Source organism: Plodia interpunctella, chromosome 22 (genome assembly GCF_027563975.2).
Source record: "Plodia interpunctella isolate USDA-ARS_2022_Savannah chromosome 22, ilPloInte3.2, whole genome shotgun sequence".
Lineage (NCBI taxonomy): Eukaryota > Metazoa > Arthropoda > Insecta > Lepidoptera > Pyralidae > Plodia > Plodia interpunctella.
Genome location: NC_071315.1, coordinates 5995697 through 6017563, shown reverse-complemented (window position 1 = coordinate 6017563; position 21867 = coordinate 5995697). Strand labels below are relative to the sequence as shown.

At 35.1% G+C, this 21867-nt stretch overlaps 2 protein-coding genes and 1 non-coding gene across 3 annotated transcripts; 1 reads left to right on the top strand and 2 right to left on the bottom strand.

The window, feature by feature from the left end:
* Positions 1–3004: 3004 nt before the first annotated feature.
* LOC128679914 (facilitated trehalose transporter Tret1-like) lies at positions 3005–12057 on the top strand. The gene is made up of 9 exons (XM_053762416.1): positions 3005–3118; positions 3720–3949; positions 4460–4622; positions 5326–5483; positions 6263–6401; positions 7231–7311; positions 8628–8845; positions 9632–9814; positions 11028–12057. Exons 1-9 carry the CDS (start codon positions 3073–3075, stop codon positions 11268–11270), a joined length of 1461 nt encoding a protein of 486 aa, XP_053618391.1. The 5' UTR covers positions 3005–3072; the 3' UTR covers positions 11271–12057.
* Positions 12058–19781: 7724 nt separating this feature from the next.
* TRNAV-AAC (transfer RNA valine (anticodon AAC)) lies at positions 19782–19854 on the bottom strand. The gene has a single exon. It is a non-coding gene; the product is annotated as a tRNA-Val (tRNA).
* A 912-nt stretch (positions 19855–20766) lies between these two features.
* Positions 20767–21283, bottom strand: strat (stratum). Its single transcript, XM_053762471.2, has 2 exons — positions 21137–21283; positions 20767–21006 (listed from the first exon to the last, which is right to left on the bottom strand). Exons 1-2 carry the CDS (start codon positions 21281–21283, stop codon positions 20767–20769), a joined length of 387 nt encoding a protein of 128 aa, XP_053618446.1.
* Positions 21284–21867: the final 584 nt, after the last annotated feature.

Genomic DNA, 21867 nt, shown 5'->3' with positions numbered 1-21867 from the left:
TTCATTCACCATTAGAAAGGTACATTATCCAAGATTGCTATAGGCTATATTTTATCTCAAAATCTCCACGGGAGCAAAGCCTCGGGCAACGTCTATAATATAATAAAACAGTAGAAAAAAAATCACTAAATTGAATAAATTTACATAAAATTAAATTAGGCGGTAGAGTCATGGTAACAGAGCAAGAATTTGAAAAAAAAAAATCTTTTTGTCTGTATATCTGTCTATTCGTACACGCTAATGATGGTACTTAATGCTAAACTATAGGATGTAAAAAAACTACGTTTTAACAAAAGTTGTTCAGCCTGATGGGTATTTCCTGTTGATGTGTAAAAATCGAAGATCTGGAACACCTGAAGAAGAGTCATAATGGTTCAGCTAAACTATAGTGAATATAGTTTTTCAGTCTGATGAGCATTTTCTGTATGTATAGCTATCGTTACGCATTGTCTGTACAATTAAATTTCTCTAATAATTTTGACTCCTTACCTAAAATTGTTAGGCCGCGCGAACGAAGTTGCGGGCATCGGCTAGTCTATCATATTTTATTTACATTGCGTCACGTAATCTGTTAAAAGCTCTACACTAATGTCACATTACACCATACTAATGTTATCGAATTACAAACATTATGATTAGATTTATGTACTGGTAGTAATCCTTAGATAAAAATATTGTTAATTCAAGTCCTATTACAAAACTGACTATAAAAGTTTTGTTAGAAAGAATTCATCAATTCATGGGTTATCATAAAAAAAACTTACATATTATAAAACAAACCGCGTCTGTCTGCCTGTCTGTATGCGAACACATACAGATAGACAGACGTTAACAAATGTAGGATGAGTGAACTCAAAAACTACTGCACGGATTTTCATGCGGTTTTCACCAATAGATAGTGTGGTGTCCTGAGAAGGTTAAGGTATATAATTTATTACGTTTTTACCCGTGCGAAGCCGGGACTGGACACTAGTAATATATAAATATACCTCCCTCTCATCTCTGCATGTGCCGGTTGAGTTCGGGGTTGTAAACGCACGAAGCCCATTTTTTTTTTTGTTTACCCAGGGGAATGCTTGTTACGCACTGAGTGTGGGACTCCTGGGCCGCTAGTCGGCCCAGCCTACTCACTAAACCCCTGGGGCGTTTTCACGCTGCCGTTATGGGGGACGTCACGGGGTCGCTAGGCATTCGACCGCGACGCCCCCCCGGCCGGCCTTTCGGCCCCGACCTGGGCGGGCAGCAAGCACAAGTGCTAACCACCCGCCCCTTACGCCACGCGAGCGTGGCGCGGACCATCAAGCCCACTCCGCACACCAGTCAGAAAGCTGACGGGGGGAGCGGGCATCACCGACCGCTGGTCCTGAAGGGACCAGCGATCACAACACACACACAAAATCTTGGGTGCCACAGGGCACCCAAGTCTGCCTCTGTACGGGCGCAAGAGGTGATAGGCAGGTGACACCCACACATTGCACCCGATACAGAGGCAGCCACCCTTCGGCCGCAGAGGACAGGGGGATCGTCGAGAGACATACCGTCTCTCCTCTTCCCCTGCGGCCCCACCGCACCGTGTTCAGCGCCACGGCCGCGCTGTGGTCGCGGAGGACAAACCCCCGCGACCCCACCTCTGGTCCCCTCTAGTTTCCACATCCAAAGGCTGGTGGAGGGTCACCAGCCAATGGCAGTACTACTGAGGGGACCGTCCACCAGGCAAAAAAAAAAAAAAACTTTATTCGAAGATTCGGCTATGATTTTACAACCGGCCGCTTGCTTAACGTGAATCCTCCATGGGAATGCTATTGATGCTTTCAGTTGCCTGGGCTGTTCTAGGGCGGAGCCACACGCCACAACTGATACTTGAAACAACATCAACTTCGCTTATGTCGTATTGTTTTATGGCTAAGGAAGTAACCAAGAAAACTCGCAGACGAGAGAAAGATGTGTGAAACACAAATGTCACATTTTAATTTATTTATACACTGCAATAAAAAGTTATTTTAATTTCGTATGACTTATGGTAAGTAATATTCAAATACTATAAATTATACCTAATTAACGGAAAATTCTACATTTCAGGGTAAACGTCACTATTGTTGACCAAAATAATCAGTTTCTATTGACATACCCATTTTTTACTTTCATATATTTCATTTATTTGCAAACATGTACAGCATAACGATTACAAAATATTGTGCAATGAAACATGTACCCAGTATAAATTTAAAATTAAAATTTTATAAAATTATTGCTTCTTATTGAAATTAAGTTTCATTACTCGAGGAGCTAAGGAAGAATTAGGACGAAATGTAGCCTAAAGTTTAAGCAAAAACCTTGCTGTTAAAATCTAAGACATTGTTTAATACTAATAATTATTATAAACGTGCAATTTAAACCTTTTGTAGTATAACTAAATAAAAAAAATTATAAATTATGGAGTAAGGAGTCTTTTGTACTTTTGTCATCTAAACTAATAATAATGTTTTTAATTAATTTTGGTGACAAAATTGTTAATGCAATTGGCACCTGATATTTGATAAGATTAAATTCATGAGAGCAAAACCAACAGAATTATACTTCTTTAAAAAAACATGCTTAAAATAACGTATATTGCTGCATCTGTGTACAAGGAATAACCAGCAATGTATTTCGACTCGGCAAGATTTATATAGCTGATAAATCAAGTAGCAATCTTGTTGTACTCATAGTGAAAGAATTTTTGAAATCGGTTCGGTAGTTTCGGAGATTACCCGCCTCAAACATACAAACTCACAAAGTCACAAACGATTACCTCTTTATAATAATAGTATGTATAGTATGGATATATTAAAAAAACTATATTTATTTAAACATAATATATTGTCGTGAATTTCGGAAAAAAATACAAAATTACTTATATATGGTGTTAACAGTATCGTTTACCCTGCAACGAGCGAACTAATCTCAAGTATTATATGAGATGATGTGTTAGATAAGTAGATTGCTTGATTGAGTTTCATTTCAGTTAATATAACAGTACAGTCAGTACAACATACGCGAACGTGTGCAAAAAAAAAAAAAACAGAAAAAAATATGAGGCTGAAATCATTTTTAGTGCAAGCAGCGGCGTGTCTATCTGGTTTGTTTATATTTTTTTATTATCTCTATGCTGTCCCACTACTGGGCAACTGTCATTATATTATATAATTAATTCATCAAATAAAATAAACTAACCTAACCTAGCGATTCCGGTTTCATGAATTAATTTATATAAAATGTGATTTAACCCTATATAAGTATTTTCTTTGGTAGCTGATATGCAACAGCATTCACAAGGAGGATTGAAGGCTGGATTTAAAAATCACAGTTAAATCTCGAAAGGTTATATTTTTTGCGCTGACTCCTATCTTCGATGCAACTGACGGGAATTACCGATAAATTGGAAGATAAATTGATAATTGATTTGACGACCTCGGTGGCGCAGTTGTAAAGTGCTTGCCTCTGAACCGAGAGGTCCCGGGTTCGATCCCCGGTCGGGGCATGACGGAAAATGATCTTTTTCTGATTGGCCCGGATCTTGGATGTTTATCTATATATGTGAATTTATTAAAAAAATATAGTCTCGTTGAGTTAGTATCACATCACACATAAGTCTAGAACTTACTTTGGGACTAGCTCAATCTGTGTGATTTGTCCTGATATATATTTATTTATATAAATATTTTTTTTAACTTTTCCAGTTTCATATCTGACCGCTCTCACTGGTTACATATACGCTTGGCCATCATTCACACTGGACAATTTTATGTCCAACGAAACAGTGTTATCTCATCCTATGAACTCCATGGAAATCGGTCTGCTCGGCAGTCTGACCAACATTGGAGCATTGGTGACCACACCTTTCTGCAGTTGGACTTTGAATGTTCTTGGGAGGAAGTATTCGGCTGTACTGTTCGGGCTGCCTTTTGTGGTAAGGAGAATCATCACCAGTATTAGCCACTTTAATGCTTCCACTTCTACGTACACTCGTGGAGTTCCTTAAGGAGAATGGGCAGGCTTTATGCGGATTGGTGCATTGAAACGACTGCATATAATGCAGTCGTTTCAATGCACCAATCCGGGAAAAGCCGGGACCCACGGCTTCATAGAAGGAATGAGAGATAACATATTTTTGTTCACCTATCCGATGACCGGCCATAAAGAGACTTAACTGTCTCTATCGCAGTCCGCCAACTATGGAAATCCTCTTTTTTACTGAACAGCTCACCTCAATTACACCAATGAAAACACCAAACAGAACATGGCCTTTAAGTTTCCCAACTCTTGCCTTGGCAGTTCTTTGCATTCTTCTTCACCTTCACCATCTATAGCCGGGTCTTCTTGTACATTTACTCCATGTAGTCAGGGTATTGGGAACCTATCTTTGCGAATCTCTTTTTCCATGTTTTTCTGCATCTTTAATGTGTAATGTTATTTACAGATCGCATGGGCAGTGATATCTATAAACAACACCGTAGGTGTAGTGCTAGCTTGTATTGCTGTAGCCGGTGCAGGGGCAGCAGGCCAAGCTGTTTCATCTGTATTTATAGCAGAAATTGCTGAGGATTCCATCAGAGGAGCATTCGCTTCCACCACTGTTACGGGTGAATTATCTAATCTTTTAAACCTGATATTTACAAATAAACTTTTGTTAATGAAAGCAAGTAAGAGCACCAATAATATCACAACCCTGAGGCAAATGGATAATTTTTTGCCATAAATCTCGACACTTCTCATCGAGACACTAGGGATCCAAAAGCAGATAGTTTCTTTACTATAATAAATAAATAAATATATTAGGACAAATCACACAAATTTACTCAGCGTAAATATATTTGGACAAATCACACAGATTTACTCGGCGTATAAGCCTTGCACTGCAGCGAGAAAATGCTGTCAGAATTCTGGACATATTGCCTCAGTGCGGCACGTATGTGTTTCTTTTATATGGTTTAATATGGTTACAGTTGTAATTTGTTCAATAAGCACCAATATATTGAGCACATCCAACAAATGAATACTGGAAAAGACGGGCCTGAGACAAGATCGTCAGATGACTTAAATGTATTTGACAAGACATTTCTTGTGCGACCAAATACAGGAAATGGAAGAAATTAGGCGAGACTTTTGCTCAGCAGTATGACTTTGATATCTAGAAAAATACACCAATCATATGGACGGCTGACAACACCAACACACACAATAGACACAAACCTAGATCATCAACACTCATTCATTAAAAATTGTCAACATCAATAAATTAGGCATCGCATCCAGTATTGAAAATAAACAATTTGTATTCGACAGGATACTACGTGGGGCTATTAATATCGTACGTTCTGGGTGGACTGCTGGACTATCATCAGGTTGTGTACACGAATCTGATGATGTCACTCCTGTATATAATACTGGTGGCGTTGTTGAAGGAATCTCCGGTTTATCTAATGCAGAAAGGGAATGAAGAGGTAAGGATACTAATGACAATAAAACTGATTTTGCTCCTCTCACATTTAACTATGTCGACAAGTTTTAGTGTCAACAACATCGATATTCAACAAGTAAGAAGGAATATCGAAGATTCTGATAAGTATTTACTTATCTAAAATCAAAATCTCGCATAATTTAATTCGAAAACCCAAATCCAACTTAGGTGTAATTTTATATGCCCATGAAATTTTATTACAAATCAACGTGATATTCGATTCATTTAAACAAATCGTATATATTTTTTCCAATAAAATTGTCTTCCAAAAATATTAATTTGGATTTATATTTAAAAAATGGTAAGCCCTTCTGACATAATAGGGACCAACACTGTTTGAATGAGTTTCTTTCGGCATTTCTTCTCAGCAGTGATCGTTCCGAAATGCTAGTAGTTTGTAGCTTTGGTAAACATCATTTAATTTAGAATATGACGTGAAAAAGTGCCTGTGAGGGCCTAATTTCTGAATAAACGATTTGATTTTGATTTTAATTTTGATTTTGATAATCGAATTCAATTCGCTTCAGGAAGTGAATAGGATTTGCGCACCCCATCCTACGTTCCCGTTAGAGTTTCATGATAAAAGTACTATGTACGATTCTTTTCTTGTCTTATTTTACCCGTGTACCAATTATCGACGAAATACATTCAGAATATTTTCAAGCATCGAGGTTTAAAATCTTCTGGATGATTATTAAACCATCCATTTAACTTTCACGATTATAATCACAATGTACTTAAGCTGATATACTTATGTTTTAGGAAGCAAGAAAATCTCTGGCCTTCTACCGCCAGGCAGATGTGACGTCAAAAGAAGTGGAGGCAGAGATAAACCAAATAAAACTTCAACTGGATCCCAGACTACAGAAGATGCTTGAAGAAGAAGACGTATCATTGGAAGGTATTATGATGATCTCAAACTTTTCGACAATGTTATAAATAGTATTAGATAAAGCTAACGACCACCTACAGTGTACACATATGTATCCGTACACATGTGTATACGTAATACACAGTGAACTGTAGCTACAGTCAGCGATGCGTGCAGAAGTCCTCAATTTTTCTCTTCATCAAAAGGAAGTGATGTCTGATAAGAATAAATCAAAGTACATCATTTTTATACACACATTGTCCCGTTACTTGTTAACATAACCACTGATCCAAATTAATAAAATAATTTATCCATTAATATTTTAGAATAAAAAATATCTAAAACATAACTAAAATTTTCTGAACATTTTAAGATAGCACATAATTAATTTGCAAGTAATTATAAATAGATAAAAGTGTTTATAATGTCAAACTTAGGACATCGTTTTATAGACTGTTTATTTCTTCTGAAATGAAACATGATATTATACGACTAATCAGATGAATAGCAAGAAATCTAATTAAAATACACTACGATCTTTCTAGCACCACCATTAATAAAACAAGCCTAAATTCAGATGCAAAATCTGTCCGATTTGAACAGATAGAGTAACAAGTATACATACCTCACATCCAATATTTTTATTTACAATTTCCCAAGGAATCGAAAGGAAACGTACCACATAATAAATGTGGTTTCTGGAACATAGCTAGTCAAAAATATGTAGATGCCTCGATTTGAATTTGAATTTGGTTCGCAGATAAATAAAATCAGTTCCAATCATAAAACAAATGTAACAGTCACAAGCAATATAAAGACTAAGACTGAACAAAGATTAATAAAACAATAATTGTTGCAGATATGAAAGCGATGGAGTTGCTACTCAAAAATAAGCCTAAAGCGGAGGACGAAAAGAAGGATTCGGAATGGCGGTTTTTACGTAAGTAATAGTGATTACTGTGTTAAACAATTTGTTAGGAAATTATATAATAAAAACAGCTGACGAGAGTAAATATACACTGCACGTGATAAACTCAAGTGTGACTGATAAAAATACTTTCATAAAGACTTCGAATACAAATACTTTCATAATGACTTCGAATAAAAATACTTTCATAATGACTTCGAATAAAAATACTTTCAACACTTTTTTCTTTTTAAATCTTTTAACAAGAACAGAAAAGCTGTCAACGTCAACACAATCTAAAAGGGTTGCAGAAACTTTTTGCGTATTTTTTGAACTATCTATTATTATTTATTTAAACTTTATGTTTTATCATTCTTGATTTTTCAGTTTACTTTTTACTAAGATTAACTGACCAGTTCAATATACTCGTATTGTTATCTGAGCTAAAAAGTGTCTTGGTCTCCAACACAGTCCCGCCAGTCGTCATCAGTTCTTATTTCAGATAGTTCTGATTCTTTTATATTTTTTATTAGATTGTTTACAGTAATTAGAGTATTTTCTTGTTTTGTATTCCATTCAAAGACATTTTCTTCTTCACCATATCTCATTTTTTTTAACGCATAATCCCTGTATAACTTTAGATGACTCGTTTATTTTTAAAATTCCATTGATTGTAACCTCTCAGTTGTATCTATCATCACCAGCCACTATTTTATCACCACTCTATTTGCAAATCTGATACTCTCATCAAGGTTCGACTGAAGGCATTAAGTGATTAAACTATGAACTTTTATTATTCAAGATTATTTATGCAAATGGAGATAAAATTAAACTATTATCTAAAGTCGGGTTTAATCATGATTAAAGGAGTTATTGCACTGCGATTTTCTGTTTTTTCACAAGTTTCATAATATATTTAAAAGACAGTAAGTAGTTAGACTATTAATAGACCTAAAGTTAGACCCACGCATCAGGTAGGCGGCCGGTTATAAAATCAGATCCTAGACCAGAGAGAAAATTTTGAAGTTTTTTTACCCCGACCTCGGGCTTCACGGCGTCACCACTTCGGACGCAACCCGGAACATGCGGTGACGAGAAAATCTGTATTACACCGTCAAGAGACATTGTCTATGGCACAGACTCTTGCTGCATCTGGGAAACCATTGAAATTCTTTTTATCTTTTTATATTCTATCTCCTCACTATCTGAAGATAGAATTTTGGGTCTTTCCATAATTGTCATTATTATAATAAGTGGTAGTTTCCTTTTTTCTTGCTTACCATTATCATCGTGCATGCTATTTTGCATTGATCTGAGTTCTCTTTGGTGACCGTAGTTTTAATTTTCAGTGAAATCAAAGTCGTCAAAGCGCGCTCTCACCACCTGCCTCATCATCATGAGTAGCACAATCATGATGGGATCCGTAGTGATGCAGGTCTATGCTGAGCCTCTCTTCAAAGAAGCTGTTCCTACCATCAATGCTAACCGGTTGTCTATATTCCTGGCTCTGGACTTTATCGTCGCCAGCGCGCTTTGCTCCGTCTGTGTGGATAGATTTGGACGGAAGGTAATTCTTAATCTTGTCATCATCCGTTTACATATGAGTGGATTGAATAATTTCAGATATTCTGTTGACTGGAAGAAATCCCTTCCTGGGATAAGTCCGCCATTGTGCATTATCTCCTATTATGTGTTTTTTTAATTAATTTATGTACAATAAAGAAATATGTTATAAACTGAATTACCATGACGGTGGTATAGTGTTTAAGAGTAACGTGTTCCTAATCTAAAGGTCCCAAGTTCAAAACCTACTCACGGTTGAGCCGTGAAAGCTAGACAGATAGATTTTCGCGTTTAAGACATGCATGTTTGTTTGTTAACGAAATTATTTGTAAAGATATAAGTACGCTTGCTAAAGCTCATAGTACTAAACACTTTTACTGCTCGTAATCATCTCGCAATGAATAGGCATTGATAGCTTCTAAACGTCATTAAATTTTAAGCGTTATGTTTTTAAGATTTGGTATTTTAGTAAATATATTTATTTTGTTAACCTACAATTTTATTAATTAGGTACGCTATAATTTTGACTATCGATGACAGATATCATATTACAGCGAAAATGTGAAAGTATGTTTGTTTGTTTGTTAACTCTTCAAGCTCCATCCACTCAACCAATTTTCTTGAGATTTTGCATACATTTAGTTTGAAGTATGGAGAAGGACATAGGGTACCTTTCATCCCGGAAAAGTAACAGCTCCTGTGGGAAATATATGCGGGCGAAGAATGTTGAAGAATAATAGTAAAAATCGCCTGTGAAGGTCTAATTTCTGAATGTTTTGTTTCTTAACAGCCTCTGATGACGATAACGGCAGCCGCCTCAGGAGTTTGCACGTTCCTCCTAGGCACTCAGATCAGGTTCCGCTGGGCCCCCGACTGGTCCACCGCCTTCATCATATACCTGTACTCATTCGTGTACAACCTTGGAGCTGCCGTGGTGCCTTTCATATTGCCTGCTGAGATGTTCTTGCCCGAGGTGAGAAGGCTAATCGTATTTTTTAATATCCTTCTTTTTCATAGTCTTATTCCTCATGGCTGAGGGTCGTGGTTATTATATGCAATGAAACACACACAACGACTTTCTTGGCACAATTAATGGAGTGGTTTGCCATTGCCTTCTCCATTTCACACACAAGTTGATAGTCAACCTGTGCGCAGGTTTTCTCATTATGTTTTGCTTCACCGGAGGCAAGTAGTGATCTATGAAAACTACTATACATAAGTTAGAGAAAGTACTCTTACCGAACTTCGAGTTTGTATACCAATTTGAATTGGAAACTGGGATATTTCGATCCACAATCTTAACAAAGGTTAAGATTGTGGATCGAAATATCCCAGTGTGCTATAGGATAATAGGAAGCTTCCTACTATCCTATAGCACAGTATATTAAAGAATACTAATGTACCTATAATGCTGGGCAAGGGCATCTACTTTTCCATTCCTGAGCAGAGGTCTATTAGCGCGAAAAAGTCATATATCGGCACACTTATAGCACAACAGAAAGATGACGTTAATTGACAGTGAGTTTTAAAACTAAAGAAATACCATATCATTTTAAAATATACGTAATATGTATATGAAAAAGTGCTTATAATAATAATAATAATTCTTTATTTCGTACACAAGATCCTTATCCAGCAACACAGTGACAATAAAATATAGAACATTTCAAAATAAAAATTATATATTAAATACTTTCATAATATGTAACATGTTAAGAGTTTATGGGTTAACCTTACCCAACACCCATATGTTGAAGTCGTTATAAGAATTTCTGCCAGATGAGGATAGTATTTTTACACCGGTCAATCCGGGATATAAAGGACGCTATTCGTTTTCTCTGGATGGCATGAAAGGATGGCACTCGGGCTTCTGTAAACATTCCTGAAGCACTACAATAGCGCTTCAGGTCCATCAGTTGCCTGAAGATATTATTGTAAGCGACCCTGATGCTGTCCAGTGATTTGACAGTGTAGTCGGTCCAGATTTGACAAGTGTAAAAATTCTGACAGAACGGTCCAAATAGTCTAACTTTCACGTCAGGAGCAGGCCGCGAATTTCCTGGCAATCATGTTGCCTATCACACCTAAAGTCCTACAGTGCCGCTCGATGGCGTAAAGCTTTATGTGTGCCTATGAAGTTCTGAATTCTTAATAAATGTTTGACATTTGATAACGTTGTCTTCCAGGTCCGAGGCCTCTGCAACAGCATCATCATGGCTTGCATGTGGATCACAAATTTCGTCTCTCTTATCATTTTCAACCCACTCGTCGACTGCCTCGGCCTAGGCAATGTGTTTTGCTGTTTCGCCATCACCTGTTTCCTAGGAGCTCTCTATAGCCATTTCTACCTTCCAGAGACGAAAGGTCTTCCAGCCGACGCGATACAACTTCTATTTTTGAAAAAGAAAAAAGTTGTTGTCGCTGCGTAGCTTTTGTTTTTAATTTTGAAACGAAGTCGTTTTTACTGGCCAGTGCTGCGCCATGTTCACTAATGTACAGATTAAATGGAGTATAATCGATGGAACAGATTTAAAAATCGATAAATACTCTTCAGTGTTAGATCGAGGCCTCATTGCTACGTTGTGTCGTGCTGCTCTGTTCTGCTCCGTTAATTTCCGTAAGTTTTAATATACTTAGACGTACTTTGCCGTACGTTGAATCTCCATACAACTGTCAATAGATGTCTTAACAACGGAGTACGATTGAGCAACGGGGCAGCAATGTTTCTGTAAAAAATACGTGTCAATATTTTTTGTATTTTAGGACAATAACTAAATTGGTTTCAAACTTTTGTATGACTGAACTATTGTACTCGTATATGTAAAAAAATATGAGTGGTATCTTTATAAATCAATTATATATTTATATAGAATTTTAAATTATTTCCTATGCCAAATTTTAAAGATTCATTGTGCATATACATTGTTCTACAGATAAAGACTGGATAAGACTAAGATCATGCCAATAGTTTTATTACAAACCTTTATTTAAGTCTTGTCTGTCTGTCTTTAATGAAATCTCGTTTAGAAATTTAATATCTGAATTACAATCCAGTCTTTTAAAGCAATGAGAATGGCAGACAGTAAGTTATAACTTATTACCTCACCTTTGCGTTTTCCTGGCTGCATTCGCGACTGAGACGCCATGAAGCCCAAGGTGACGAAACAGATAAACCATAGTTACCGATTAACTATCGGCCGCCTGACCTAGACCCACCATGGGAATACTGTTGTTTCCTATCATCTGTCAAAGCGTGTTATTCTTTTGATGCTTCGTACGACATCGCCTGAAGGATATAGAGTGGTCTTTTTCTAGGTCGGGAACCACACACCGTTCAACGAATTACAGAAAGCCAAGCAAATCTTTATAATTTGAACGTGAAATATTTTGACTAAAGATTTTATACATACAAAGTATTTGTACTAAACATTTGTTTTATTTTAAAAAAAAACGTGTTACCTTTAACTATGACATTTCCAAATGTTTACGTGTTTTATTATGCAATGTTAAAAGTGTTAACCACAAGTTAAATTCAAAGAACGCATTTGTCAAGCAAATGTATTTTTATTCTTTGTATGAAGTTTGTATCGAATTTTTGGCTAGCGGTCTGAGGTTTGATGTACTGTCGCATACAGTATTTTAAGCTTACTATGTTTTGTTATAAGTATCTAATAATAAAATAAATGTCTAATGAAGTGGCAATTTTCATCCAATTACAAACTAACAAAAAAAAAATTAAGAATGTTTTTTACTGTATTACTTATCTAATGCAGGGATACCTTATAGATGATATTCGTAAGGAAAAACCGATGTTGTGTGTTACGCATTATTTATTGCGTACTAATGCGCGATCCTTACAGGTATACCTAAGCACAGATTATATAATACCCCAGTACCTAAGTATATGGAAAATGGTCTGTGAGTAAACGTCACAATCATAACTTAATACTACCTTTTAAATTTCATCAAAATCAGTCAAACGGTTCGAAATGTATCACGTTACAAAGATATATTTTTGCCCCAAGTGTAAAGCAGAAGGTTTTAAAAAAATATTCGTTTTTTAAAACCTTCTGCTCCAATCGCGTAAAGTTCTAAGTTAATAAATAAATATAAAAAATATATATACTAATATATTTATATATATAAATATATTAGTACAAATCACACAGATTGAGCTAGCCCCAAAGTAAGTTCGAGAATTGTGTTATGGGATACTGACTCAACGATACTATATTTTATAATATATACGTATATAGATAAACATCCAAGACCCGGGCCGATTAGAAAAAGATCATTTTCTATCATGACCCGACCGGGGATCGAACCCGGGACCTCTCGGTTCAGCGGCAAGAACTTTACCACTGCGCCACCGAGGTCGTCAAAAATAAAACAATGTCAGTTTTAAATTTGGAATTCCATCACAACTCTATAACACTTTTTGCATCGATTGTACAAAACTAAGGTCACAATACAAAATCGATAAAAGCTTGACCGTGAATTATGTAAAATTAGCCACATGTGTATAATAGATTTGTCAATCGAGATATGGCAACACCCAACCCTTTGACCTACGATGAATTGCTTATCTAATTGTGAAATATCACTTTAAAATTGACAGTGAGATTTCGATTGCTTTGGTTTGCCCTTAATTTATACTTTTCGAAACTTTTAATGGTTTTAATTGTACGCGTTCACATATTTTTGTTATTTCAGTATAGGTACGATAATTTTTTTAATCTTTCTTGAGTCCGAATCGCACTTGACCGGTTTTTTTATATAGCTACAGCATAATATCCCACTGTAGTATTGAACAATCTGTTCTTATTGGACGACCTCGGTGGCGCAGTGGTAAAGCGCTTGCCTCTGAACCAGAGGTCGCGGGTTCGATCCCCGGTCGGGTCATGATGGAAAATGATCTTTTTCTGAATGGCCCGGGTCTTGGATGTTTATCTATATATGTATTTGTTATAAAATATAGTATCGTTGAGTTAGTATCCCATAACACAAGTCTCGAACTTACTTTGGGGTTAGCTTAATCTGTGTAATTTGTCCTAATTTATTTATTGGAGCTTTATTCTTAAATTGTTAATTGTAATTTCGGATATATTGCCAATTTGTCATTTTATTATTTGTAATTGATTGTTATTATCGAAATACAAAGCACATTATATAGAACTAAAAAAAATAACGAATCAAAACTACATAACTATGTAATTAAAACGGACAAAACGTAACTTCATAGTCGTATTCCTTATGGCTGAGGGTCATGGTCATTACGTGGAATGAAACACACATAACAACTTTCTTTGCATTGTTAATGGAATGGTTTGCCATTGCCCTCTTCCTGCACACTTGTTGATTATTAACTTTTCCTCACGATGTTTTCCTTCACCGGAAGCAAATGGTGGTCGATGTAAACTATTATATATGAGTCAGATTGGTATACAAACTCATGTGGCACGTGTAGGATTCGAACCTGGGACCTTTCGATCCACAGGCGGGCGTCTTAATCATTACACCACCACCGCTCCTACGTAAACGTAACTGCTTAATTGAAATATAAAAAATAGTAAAAAAAAATAATTCAAATAAATTGCATAAAACCATATTAAAGTCTTGAATATATATTTTTTTAATTTATTTGACACAAACAGTCATAAATACAAATTAAACACATATGCAATTTATGAAAAATAGACCAAACAGTGTCGAGTATTATAATAACATTGCGTATTTATAAAGTGCGTGAGATGGTAACAGATAATGCAGACATACAAATAAAAGACAAACTATAAGTGTATTGAAGAAGTCAGGAATAATAATAATAATAATAACAAACTAGACATTTTGCTAGGAATGTTCAAATATTTTGATACAATTATTTTCGTATTGATAGCAATTTAAAATGAACTTCATTTTTTGTACGCTGCATTGTGTTCGAGAAAATATCAACATCAGAGAATTTTTTATTGTAACCGAGTAAACAGTGATAGAAAAAGTAGGGCCCCAAAGGAAAGGAAATCTATATTTTTTTATGCTAAAGCAAAAAATGAATCTCAAGTATGTACTTGAGATTACGGTACATAATGTTATGTACCTGCTTAGGTAGATATTGACTACCAGTTAACCTATGATATCATTGACCTTGGTTTAAACTTTGTCATAGTTTACCAAAAATCAGAAGTCATTGTAGTAAGCTCCACACAGATTGCTTAATCATTGGGTCATGGAATCATGATTATAAATTGGTTACGTCTTCACATGTTACGTTTTATAAATGAACGTAATTATACCACTTTGGACAACGAATACAATAGCACCTGGCATTATTCAACAAACGTCACCTATATACATCAATAAAAATGAAAAAATAAAACAAACATACATAAGACATAAGTATAACCTAAATAGGTTTTTCATTGTAATTTTTTTAATATAATATTTTTTTGGCAAGAGCTTACCTAAACCTTCCGCAGGAATCACGCTATCAATTGCTGAAGAACCGCATTAAAATCCGTGCAGTTGTTGTTCAGTTTATCGCGAACAGGCGGCAGATGACATTGTTAATACTATGTAAAGGATAAATAAGGATAGATAATTATATGTGCCGATTTAAGGAACACGGTGTGCCATTTTTTGTTGTGTTCAAAGTGGAAAGCGTCTATAAATGAATACACAACCTTTACCCACAGTTGTGCTTGCTGTGTTAGATATGCTTCATAATATTTTAATTGAATACTTGAGCAACGATGCGTGTAATTCAACTTTTCCGGAAATAAGCATATTACGAGAGCTTGAGAATTATAAAATTCGATCTCTGTTAGCCTAATGGTCATCATGTCGGCCTGCTATTGGTGGACCCGAGTTCGATAAATCAGAGTCAGAAAGTTAACTTTTTCCGATTGACCTGGGTCTTGGATGTTTTGTCAACTTTGTTTAATTTACTTTGGGGCTAACTCAATCTGTGTGATTAGGTTTAAGATCTTTATTGACTCATAAAGAATAAATTCACTTACAATGAGTATTATAAACTAATACAAATCATATTAAATAATTAGCTTTAAAACAGTGTTCAAATCAGGCACAGTTGTCACTTTAATAATTTTAAACTTGGTTGTAAATATGTTTCTTCAGTCTTTCTGTAAACAAAGTCAGAGATTTACACTCTTTTAGTTCGTTTGGTAGTTTGTTGTACGTTTGCACCCCTTCATACAGTATGTCTCTCTTGCCATAATTGGTTCTAGGTGTAGTAGTTTTTATCTTATTAGTATTTCTTAACTTATGCTTAAAATTTCTTTTGCTGAAACTTATTTGTGAGTGGATTTTTTTGGTAAGAATTTTTTCAACGAGAATACACATTCTGTATTTATAAAGTTGTTTAAGGTTAAACAGATTAGTTATTTTGTATATATATTCGGTTCTAGTTGTCAACAAGATCTTGTCATCAATGGTTATGATTTAGATACCGGGACGTCCCGTGTCTCCAAGTTCCGGGACGTCCCGAAATTTTGATCACGAGCATAGGTTGATCATGTCCCGGGATTTTGAAGTTGTCGACATTATAACCATGGTACTTTACTTACATCTTTTTTTTGCAGTCTGCTATTCCCAATATTGGCGTAGGTTCATTACGTAGGTAGTCGTTTTACGCCTGTAGTTTGTAGCTGTTTGACACAAATATGTAAGTATTTATATAAGAGCATAAATTTGTTGTGAAAAGTGTTTGTAAAGGCCTAATTAATATTTTCAAGCTGCCCAAATTCATTGCAAACTCGCCGCTATTACCGCGACATAGAGGTTCTTGCAGGGTAACTTGGTGTGCTGTTGACTGTACCTACTTAGTCAGTAGGGTTGTCAGGCGACCGGATAAAGTTATAATTAGTAAAATCACTTTTTAAATATTACCTACTTATGTTATTATAAGACCTTGAATAAATAAATGAATAATGTGCTGGCAACCCTATTCGTAGACATCTACTGCATGACACCCGTAACGCGTGGCTTTCGGCGACACTATGAATAGATTGTGCCACCATTATGGCAGCTAACCTCACGATAGTGGGGCCTAATTCTCAGATCAGATTACATAATAGCAATGACGGCAACTTAAAGCGAAAAAGATTATGACAAATGATTTTACATCAAAAGGTGACATGAGTAAGTAAATGTAGAATAAATTTACGACCTCGGTGGCGCAGTGGTAAAGTTCTTGCCACTGAACCGAGAGGTCCCGGGTTCGATCCCCGGTCGGGTTATGATAGAAAATGATCTTTATCTAATCGGCCCGGGTCTTGGATGTTTATCTATATATGTATATGTTACAAAATATAGTACCGTTGAGTTAGTGTCCCATAACACAAGTCTCGAACTTACTTTGGGGCTAGCTCAATCTGTGTGATTTGTCCTAATATATTTATATTTATTTATATATTTATAATAAATTGCAAGGCAAGCGTGATCATGCTTGCCGATGTGCGTCGTGTTACATTGCTTATTTTTCCATATTACTTAGAATATCAGAGCGGTCTTGAGATTCGTTGCGGTGACTTGTGTTTTTAATCTTGTAATTTTCAATTTGTAATTCCGAAAGTATATTTTCTTTTCAGTTTCAAAAATTAGTTTTTTTTTTAAACCTAATCCTGACCCACCCCGTAACAGTACCTTATTAGATTAAACTTTTATAAGTGAGACTTGTACTTAAAGCATCTCGTCTTGCGAGGCAGACAGAGTCAAGATATTGCGACTTATGATTGTTATAGGTACTGAAAGGTTAAATTATTTAGCGGTGGTGGTTAAATTAGATAATGATAACCATTATCTAGGCCACCAATGTTTAAAGCAAGCGTTCCAAACTATAATTGTATAACCGGTTACGATAGTCAAATTATCAAGTTAAAGTCAGCAAGAATAGGTAACCGGTTATTACAAGTGCAACAATTTATCGAGCGGTACGAGATGGTATCAGTCACTTGAATCGTGTGCGAAATAGGTACCTATGCATGGGTGAAAGCCTACAGCGGCCACGAGACGAGCGGAGTGAAACACTGCTATTCATAAAAAGGTTACATTATTTCAAGAATGATTTGTTTCGTTTTATCATTGTAAAAAAGTGTAACGTGTGAAAATGACAAAACATACCTATTTACATATATTATCTTAATTTCTTAATTTGTAGAAATTGGTATTTAGCTAGATTTTTAACGCCTAAAACACATGATGTTTTACATCCTAGCTCAGGCACCCTTTGTTTTTATGTTGCCAATTTTTAATACTTCTGTTTATTGTAAAACTTTCGCATTCGCATTTTTTTTAAATAAAGAATCTTTTTTATTTAATTCAACATTTATACAATTAGCATTGTATCAGTTCTTTACTTATTTATAAAATAGGATAATTAAATTGACTACTGTGTTTGGTACAATTTAATAAACACTAATGATAGCCCACGGCGACGTTCAAAACTCTCGTGAAATTCCCCAAAAACATTTAAAGTTATGTTATGATTCTAATGTAACTGTTTCTTCGCTTAGACAGTAGTTAGTTTTAAATTTTTGGTCCCAGTGTGTGATGTGTTCCATCTTGAAAGATTGTATATTTTGAGTGGATCGAAAATGGACGATGGTTGGCGGATTAATTTTTAAGGCTGTCACTAGATGGCGCCAGGTTAATGTCAGTTAGGTTTCGCTCGCAGATTATCTTATTTTCAGGTTATACCTTTAATTTTTTTAGTCTTTCATACAGATACTTCTAATTAGTGCGCATTTACTTTTAGACCTAAAGGACAGTGATCACTAGTCAATAGTATTTTTATAATATCCAGAAATATCATTCAACCTGGCAATGCTGTCAGCCTTCTGGTCCTCAGCCTCAAGGTAACGAATTGCAGGGATTGTCATTTTTGTAAATATATATGAATATTTTTTTCTTTCTTTTTCAATAATTTGTTGTTATTAATTTTCATTTCTTTTGTTATATATTTTCATGATAAATATAGTGTACAGGAAATAATATCGCTATCCGCTCACTCCCTGGCCATCCAATCAACACACAAAAGATGAACGTAACATGCGATTGTGACATTTGACCCTTTTCCTCCGTGACCGCACTGTTTGCAAAACTAATTTGAACCCAATCACATGGCAATTAGAGTCATTTTAAAGTGTTGACTTACTATTGCTAACCAATTTTGCGTCTTGCGTTGTCGGAACAATGTATGGACATAGGAAATAACTTGAGGCGTTTAGAAGAATGTAATTCGTTGTCTAAACATTACGTTGCGTTTTCTCTATATCTTTCTTAGCCATAAAGCGCTGGAACACAGGATCCGTTACCTTATTATCGGTCATTTATTTTGAAAAGCCAGAGTCAGGCGGAAACTGTGCCATTGAGTCGCAATTTTCGTTCTTGTATCAAGAATACAAAAAAAAATAATTCAATAGATGTATTACTAAATAGGCCGACTACTAAATAGTGAATTGGTTGCTAGTTTATAAAAGCTTCAATGGCCCTTTCCCTTGATTGGCTGGATTTCTCTGTAAAAACAAGTACTTAACTAGATCTCTGTGAATACAGGTCTATTTTTATATTCCCGAATGCATTACAAAAATTTGTCATACTTTTATATGAACTGACATCTGTTTTATAAATCTTGGGAGCAAAACCAAGTAGGTACAATCCATAGTTAATAATAATTCTTCTATTTAGTAATTTAAAACAGCAGTTATTTTAAAACGCCTTAACCTGTAAATACAATAGTTTTTGCAAATTCCAGAATTGAAGACTTGCTATTTTTTTCGAGTAGGAGCAAAAAAATATTTGACGTTATTTTTTATAGGTAATCTAAAAAAAATAATAATACTTTATTCTGACCACATTATTGCTTGTTTATAAAATCCAAGGCAAAAATATAAATATAAAAAGAATAAAATTGTTACAAAATATGTTTCCGCCCGGGATCGAACCGGGGGCCTTCTGCGTGTTAGGCAGATGTGATAACCGCTACACCACGGAAACTGATGACTGAAATGGCAAAAATAAGCTATGGTTTCTATAGCCGATACCATTACGTCATCATCACTACAAATTTTTGAGGAAACGTATTACATTACTGTAATAGGTGGTTCTCAGAGCGTTTCGACCGCTGCGGCCGCGATGTCATTACGATCCTTCTTGAGGAAGGAATCATTTCCAAAATCATAAAATTTACATTACCACAGTACAGATTAATCATTTTAAAGTCAATAGTAAAACTAATTCTTGTCTTTATTAAAACTCAAAATATTGTAATGACAGCGTAGCCGCAGGGGTCGAAATGTTCTTAGAAACATCCAATAACAAATTCATATCTACTACCTAATTAAAAATAGATTGGTTAAAATATTTTTCTTATAAAAACAAAATAAAAATAAAAAATTATATTAAAAAAAACAACAGTACTTACAGTTTTGCTTAACAACGTATCATTATGAAAAGCGGAATGATTTTTAAAAAAGCAATTTATGTATCAAAAACAACAATTTATATGTACCAAACCAAAACAACAAAATCAATTACAAATGTGTGACCGCGTCCAAAACAAAAGGGACCTTATGGCGCCCGGCACTTACGCCATTATGCCGTTGTTTTGTATTCCAACAACGGCAATAAAGACCTAAGTGCCAGCCGCCATAAGGTCCCTTTTGATTTGGATGGCCACATAAGAAGTTAAAATTTTTAGCAAGGTTGTTCATTTAGAAAAATGACTGCAATCAAAATGATCGCAAATTTACCATAGTACCATTACAAAAACAAAATGAAAAAAATATATATAATAATGTCAGATACAATTTTTCCAACACAAGCAAAATTAAATACCTATTGATATTAAATTACAATCTCTATTACTTAACCTATCTTTCTCCATCAATATAATATCAAATACGCAATTTAGCATTGTACAACTCTTGATAACGCAACATAACTCTGTTTACTGTCTATTTCGAAATAACCAACAGGTCCAGCATCACAGTCTGCACAAGTCAAATACTTGTAGGAATCTACTTGATGGGTGAAACCTATGTTTTCAAACATATACATGTTTTCAACATGGAAATATTCCTTTACCATCTCCTTCTGTATTTCGCCTTCTTTCCTATTCACATCTTGCTGCATAAGTGGTAATTCTTTCTGCAAAAATAAAACAGAAATGATCATGATTAATTAGATTTTTTGAAACTATATAACTATGAAACTATATAACTACAAAATTATGAATTAAAACACGCATTTACAGGGCAAAAGAAAGAACACATTTCACCTCTTGCAAGATATATGTAGCTGTTTTCTTTTCAAGAATTTTAGATCCGCAAAATTTACATTTCACAATCAATTTATTCTTTCCGTCTTCTATGTACTCATTCTGTGCATCTTCTGGAGTTGCGTTGTTAGTTTCCGCCTCAGACATGATTTCAGATAATTAGCAAAATAATTAATTAATAGTATTCAGTTTAGAGAAAGAACATTTAAAATAAACGTTTTATATTTATTTTATTTCGGTATTTAACAACAAGACACTGCTCGACTCAATCGAACCGGCAGCAGCTGACAGGGCGAGTAGAAAAAAATTAATTTGACGACGTGACTTTAGCGATATATTTTTTAATAGCAATGAAATTAACAGGCCTTTCCATAAAATAGCACCATTTTTCGTTTGCGTTTTTTGCTGACGAATTGCTTTGTTCATTTTTTATATCCCAACTGATATTAAAAATGAGAAAGTAAGTTTGTTCGTTTGTTACCTCTTCACGCATTATTTATTGGACCGATTGTTATGAAATTTAATACACGGGTATAGAAAATAACCTGGAATAACACAAAGCGTACTTTTTATCCAGAAATTCCCGAAAGCCTCGAGGTGCAGCTAGTATAATAATATGAGGAAATGACATCTATGTCTTTAAATTTATCTTGGAAATATGCGGGATTTCTCCGTGAACAGATATTTCTCAGTGCCACATCGCTAGTAGCTAGTAGTACATCATTATTTTA

What these genes read in the sequence shown, in the direction of transcription:
- strat (XM_053762471.2), bottom strand. Translation starts at nt 21,283, where the DNA reads ATGTCTGAGGCGGAAACTAACAACGCAACTCCAGAAGATGCACAGAAT. An exon ending in CTACATATATCTTGCAAGAG is followed by an intron (nt 21,007 to 21,136) that starts GTGAAATGTGTT and finishes TTATTTTTGCAG; the next exon opens with AAAGAATTACCACTTATGCA.
- LOC128679914 (XM_053762416.1), top strand. Translation starts at nt 3,073, where the DNA reads ATGAGGCTGAAATCATTTTTAGTGCAAGCAGCGGCGTGTCTATCTG. An exon ending in TGCAGAAAGGGAATGAAGAG is followed by an intron (nt 5,484 to 6,262) that starts GTAAGGATACTA and finishes CTTATGTTTTAG; the next exon opens with GAAGCAAGAAAATCTCTGGC. An exon ending in AGAAGACGTATCATTGGAAG is followed by an intron (nt 6,402 to 7,230) that starts GTATTATGATGA and finishes TAATTGTTGCAG; the next exon opens with ATATGAAAGCGATGGAGTTG.